The sequence below is a fragment of the Pinus tabuliformis genome, chromosome 5_1 (assembly GCF_031772625.1).
Source record: "Pinus tabuliformis cultivar Carrire ecotype Pingquan chromosome 5_1, CPIR1, whole genome shotgun sequence".
Classification (NCBI taxonomy): domain Eukaryota; kingdom Viridiplantae; phylum Streptophyta; class Pinopsida; order Pinales; family Pinaceae; genus Pinus; species Pinus tabuliformis.
This window is the reverse complement of record NC_142305.1, coordinates 115,310,829-115,316,843: the sequence shown is the minus strand read 5'-3', so window position 1 is coordinate 115,316,843 and position 6,015 is coordinate 115,310,829. Positions and strand designations below refer to the sequence as shown.

General features: G+C 43.1%; 1 protein-coding gene across 1 annotated transcript; it reads left to right on the top strand.

Moving 5' to 3' along the window:
- The first annotated feature begins 747 nt into the window (after window positions 1-747).
- On the top strand, window positions 748-4,115 carry LOC149163692 (uncharacterized). Its single transcript, XM_089429232.1, has 2 exons — window positions 748-2,216; window positions 2,834-4,115. The coding sequence occupies exons 1-2, from the start codon at window positions 748-750 to the stop codon at window positions 4,113-4,115; spliced, it is 2,751 nt and encodes a 916-aa protein (XP_089285358.1).
- Window positions 4,116-6,015: the final 1,900 nt, after the last annotated feature.

Below are 6,015 nucleotides of genomic sequence, written 5' to 3'. Positions count from 1 at the left end.
GTATACACAACTTTCCATATGCATTCCAAGCAATTATTTTAATGTTGTCAATGTACCAAAAGATGAAAAAAACATTGTTCCATAATGATATTAAAAACCCTGCAAATACTATAAGATGTTGCATATATAAAGTTATGAAAGCTTTCTCATTATCAACACATGTTTTTTTTTTCTCATTTTATCAACCCATGCAACAATAACTGCAATGCATTGTCTTCTACCCATTGTATCAACACACTTCATATTATGCATTGTATTAAGGCATTGCAAACAATAAGTTGCAAATATTGTATTCAACTTCTCAATGTAAAAACATTGCCAATGTATTCCACAATATATGTATCTCCAATGTATTATCATATTACTTCACCACACTGTACTATCCTCAAGGCACTGTAAATCACATTAAATGCCACTGCAGATATTGTAACGCACTAAGATCACTTGTAGAATAATTCTCAATCTACTCATTCAAAATAGCATTGTCCAATATATTCTGACCTGAGCACAATTGTCATATTCCTTCATATGCCAATAGAATTTGAAACGTTGCTTTGAAATAACCCCATTAGTATTAATAACACATGATGTTAATAATTTTAATGCATAGTATAAGACGGGCTCTGCGCTATGCATTCTAGGGTTTGAACACTTGCAGCGACGGCAGACTGTGCTAGACTGCAGAATACCTGCAACTTCTGACGGTTTCAGGCCCTCTCATTCACCGGACAGAGGGTACACTTTCTCATGGAGCCCCCGCGGGGGGAGGGCGATGAACCTCCCCCACAAAAAGACAATGAGCAACTACTGAATAAGGAAGAAATTGGAACTGCAAACCAGAACGAGGACAATGAGGATCTGATATTTCAACGGACAAAACAAGACGAAAAGCCACCAGAGGTACACTCAGCTACATGCAAACCCGTTGCCTCTGTGCATCCAAAGGTAGAACTACCAGGCCATCGAATCAATGCGAAGATACAATACATGAAAGATCACGCTTTAATAGGGAAGTTCATCGGTCTGTGGCCAACTGAGAAGGAATTAAGGAGCTGGATAAATGCGAAATGGCACCCAAAGGGACATATAACCCTACAGTTAGGACCAAAAGGGTTCTTCAACTGCCTGGAGGACAGAAAGAGGGTCCTGGATGGAGGGCCTTACTTCTTTAATGCAGCTGGTCTGTTTCTCAAAGGATGGGTGGAACGCTTCGACCCGGACAAGGAGTATCTTAGCTGGGCTCCGGTTTGGATCCACTTATACTCACTGCCAGTGGAATATTGGGAGGAAGACTCCCTACAAGCAATTGGAAATGCTTTTGGCGAGTTTGTAAAGGTGGCAGAGGAAACGAAAACATGCAGATACACCTCCTTTGCTCGTATCTGCGTCTATATGAACCTCAACCAGGCTCTTCCAGATGCGGTAAGTATATCTCACTATGATATTGAATGGGTTCAGACGATTGACTATGAACATGTGCCCTTTAGATGTAGAAGATGTCACGCCTTGGGACATTTATTCAGAGACTGTCCGTTAACGCAAAAACCCTCTCCTGCCTCTGGTCCAGAAGCATCTGAAGCAGACGGCTTTATCAAAGTAACAAATCGCCAAAAATCTCACAAGAAACAAGCTCCAAAGCCCAAAATGCCGCAAACCAGCCCCTTTGTGCCTTCAACAAGTAACAGTTTTGGGGTTTTAGCTCATCAGCAGGATCAGCGAACGGACTCTCCTACACCACCAGAGCCAGAGTCAATGAATAACAACCACTCAAAGATGGCAAATCCCACAATGCCTCATGCAGATACTCAAGGTAAGGAAGCTTCTACCTCCGACAAGCAAAAAGAAATTGTATGGAACACCCAAGTCATGCAGATGGAGATACCACATTCGAATGCCAGTCTAGAAGAGGAACCGAATGAAGAATCAAACTATCCACAGTTCATGGAGGAAGAAACAGAAGCAATAGATATTGGGGAATTGGACATCCCAGGTCTAGAAAAAGCTTGCACAACAAACAACTTTGACAACATTCCAGCGGGACAACTTAAGAATCTGGAAGAAGTCCTATCTCGGGCGCAGCGGCAAAAATATTTAGGTATACAGACTAGAGGCCCCTGGGATGGAAGATTCATAGCCAAAGATATCAAAAAGTGGGGAAGGAAAACTGATCTACAAAGAACAATCACAATAGGACAAATATTAGTGGATTCCGGCAGGTATTCCAAGTTAACCAAGTACTATAGCTCTGAAAACACTCCTTCCCAATGAAGTTAATCTCTTGGAATATAAGAGGGCTCAATAGCCCAAGGAAAACTCGAATTCTTAAAAACATGATAAAGCAAGAAAATCCTCAAGTCCTATTCTTGCAAGAGACCAAATGCAATTCTAGTGCATTAGATAGATTAGCTACAAAAATTTGGCCAGGGAGTCTTAATATAGCAGTGGATGCGGATGGAGCCTCTGGAGGCCTAGCGATCATCTGGGATCCAAGAGCTATCAGGCTCAACAATTTCCACGCACAGAGGAATTTCCTTCAAGCAATCTTTCACATCATAGGCACAAATATACACGGGCTCTTAACTAATGTATATTTTCCACAGGAAACATCCCTTAAAGTGAGTATCCTAAACTCTCTCTCTGAAATTAACCATAACAGATCGCTCCCTCTTTGGATTGTTGGAGGAGACTTCAATATGATTACAAGACTGGAAGAAAAAAGAGGAGGAAGATGCAGAGGAAGTCAGGAAGGGTCACTCTTAAAGGACTTCATTCAGACTAATTGGCTCATCGACCTTCCTTTCAATAATGGTGTATTTACCTGGAATAACAAAAGAGCAGGGAACCAGCAGATAGCTTCTCGGCTGGACAGGTTTTTGCTCTCAGACAATGTTATTCATCTCGGTGGAGACTTCGCAGCTTCCATCCTGCCTTTCTCGGGATTTGATCACTGGCCCATTTCCCTCCAATGGTCTCGTCCGGGAAACAAGCTTCGCAGGCCATTTCGCTTTGAGGCCTTTTGGCTATCCCATCCGGACTTCCACAAATTAATCAGTACAGAATGGAACAACTTCTCTCCTCCTCCAGGCTCAAAAATGTTCCAATTCCAGCAAAAGCTCAAGCATCTAAAAGGCAAGATCAAGCATTGGAATCATACATCTTTCGGCAATATCTTTCAGGGTAAAGCTGCCCTCGAGCTAGATATGAAGCAGCTACAACAAAGGATTATTATTGATGGCCATTCAGAGGACCTGACAGAACAGGAAAAAAGTCTTGAAATGCAACTAGCAGAAAAGGATAAGCAAGAAGAGACGTTGTGGAGGCAAAAATCAAGGGTCAGATGGCTCAAAGATGGAGAGAAAAACACTAAATTCTTTCATAGCACCACAATCCAGTGCAGGATGCATAATAATATAACTCATATTCAAAACGAGCAGGGAATCAAAGTGGAAAAGCATGAAGAAATTGAAACTGCATTATTAAATTATTTCAAGCAGATGCACCGAGAGCCAAGCGGTGACCGATCACAGGCTATAGAGAAAATTACTCGAAATATTCCCAAACTTATCTCAGAAGAGCACAACCAAATGCTTCTCAAGCCTGTTGACCTTCAAGAAGTGGAACTTGCAGTGCGACAACTGAAAGCAGGCAAAGCCCCAGGCCCGGATGGATTTACCTCTAATTTTTTCCATAACTTCTGGGATCTGATCAAGATGGAAGTCTGGCAAGTGGTGGAGGAGTCTCGATCTTTGAGATGGATGTTTCCGGGGGTGAATGCTACTTTCATAGCCCTGGTTCCCAAGGTGGATCTTCCAAGCACACCTGACAAGTACAGACCAATAGCACTATGCAACATAATCTATAAGATTGTATCTAAAATCATCACCTCTAGGCTCAAACTTTTGCTTCCTCTCATCATCTCGCCCGAGCAATCCGGATATGTTGAGGGGAGGCAGATCACGGATGGGATCATCCTGACTCATGAAATAATTCACTCTCTGAAGACCTCTAAGAAGCCAGGTATGCTCCTCAAACTAGATCTTTCAAAGGTTTTTGATAGCCTAAGTTGGATGTATATTGAAAAAGTTCTAATGGCTTTTGGATTTGCTGCTCCCTAGGTTCGATGGATAATGAGCCTCATCTCCTCCTCTTTTTTCTCTGTTTTAATCAATGGTATACCCTCTTCTACCTTTCATCCTACTCGGGGCATCAGGCAGGGAGACCCCCTCTCCCCCTTTCTGTTCGTAATCATGGCTGAGGGTTTAGGTCGCAGTATTAGGACGGCTCAACAATCCCAGTGTCTCAAAGGCCTTTCCTTTCATAATTCCCCCGCTTTCACTCACCAGCAATTTGTAGATGATAACATGCTTTTCGGGCATCCTTCGGTCCAGGAAGCTCGTCAGCTCAAAACCCTTTTGACGAACTTTTCGGAAGCCTCTGGAGCCTCTATCAATAACTCCAAGTCTCAAATCTTTTTCTTTCATACTCCCTCTGTAACTCAGTCCGCCATAATCCGCATTCTGGGATTCTCTTCAGCTAAACTCCCTTCCACTTATTTAGGTGCTCCTCTGATTGCCTCAGCCATAAAGCACTCTTCCTGGAAAATTCTCTTAGAAAATCTGGAGGCACGGCTATCCTCTTGGACTCACAGATCTCTTAATATGGCAAGCCGACTTGTCCTCATAAAAGCAGTTCTTCAAGCCATGCCCTTATACCTCTTCTCCATCCTTGCTGCTCCCAAATGGGTTCTTAAAGAAATTAAAATACTCCAAAGATCGTTTCTTTGGGGCAGCAGTGGCCACAGGCGCAAGTGGGCTCTGGTTAAATGGGAAACGGCTTGTCTTCCAAAGAAAGGAGGCGGTATTGGTTTGAGGGACCCCTCTCACAGCAATGAAGTAATGGGAGCTCGAATCTGGTGGAAGTGGCTAACTGAACCTCTCACCCCTTGGGCCTCGCTATGGACAGCTAAATATGCAAGAAACTGCCCAATGGAGGAACTAATCAGAATATCAGAGGTCAGCACAGGTTCAATCATGTGGAACTCGGCCAAGCAGCATAAGAATCTCATTCAGCAGCATAGCTTTTGGGAAGTGAAGAATGGTAGCAATGCAAGGTTTTGGGAAGATTCTTGGCAGCAGATGCCCAAACTCAAGGACCAACTCCCTCTTAGTCCTCATCTGGAACAGGATATGCAACCTTATGACACGGTGGGAAACTTCTGGAGAAATTCATCAAACCAAGATTACAGAGAATGGCTCAAAGCGACTCAAATCTTAAGACAGGGGCCGACGCAGATCCAACAAATTCTGGACACAGAATTAATGAAAAGAAGAATTCAATATTCTGAGGAAAAGGATATTCTTAGGTGGGGATATGAAGAAAAGGGCACCTTTTCTATGAGAGAGGCCTACAACATCCTGATCAAGGAACACATGGTGATAGATTCGCTCTGGAGCAAAATATGGGACCCCTCCATTTGGCCGAAAGTTTCCACCTTTCTTTGGCTCCTTTGCCACAACAAGATTCTCACGTGGGACAATCTGAGAAAAAGAAATTTCCATGGACCTTCCATCTGTCCCAACTGTAAACAAGAAGAGGAAACCATAAAGCATCTCATGCATTCCTGTCCGCTGGCACACAAGCTTTGGCAAAAGATCAGTTTCCACTGCCAAAAGGAGGGAAGATCTAACGGAGATATCATTGCAACTGTGCGCAACTGGGACCACAACCCCTATCAAAGTAAGATCTTAAACTTTCTCTGGAAGCTCATTCCAGGCTTTATTATGTGGGCCATATGGAAGGAGAGAAATGGCAGAATATTCAAGAACCACACCAGATCGCTGGAAGATATCTGGAAAATAATCAACCAAAATATTGAAGAAACCATATCTCTCAAGACCTGGTACCAAGAGGATCTCCCAACTATCCCCCAAGAAGAATCAATATGGAATAATTGGAATTTCCAATGGAAGCGAGAATAGCTCATCAAAGGAACAAAGCCTCCGAGGAGCCACTCAC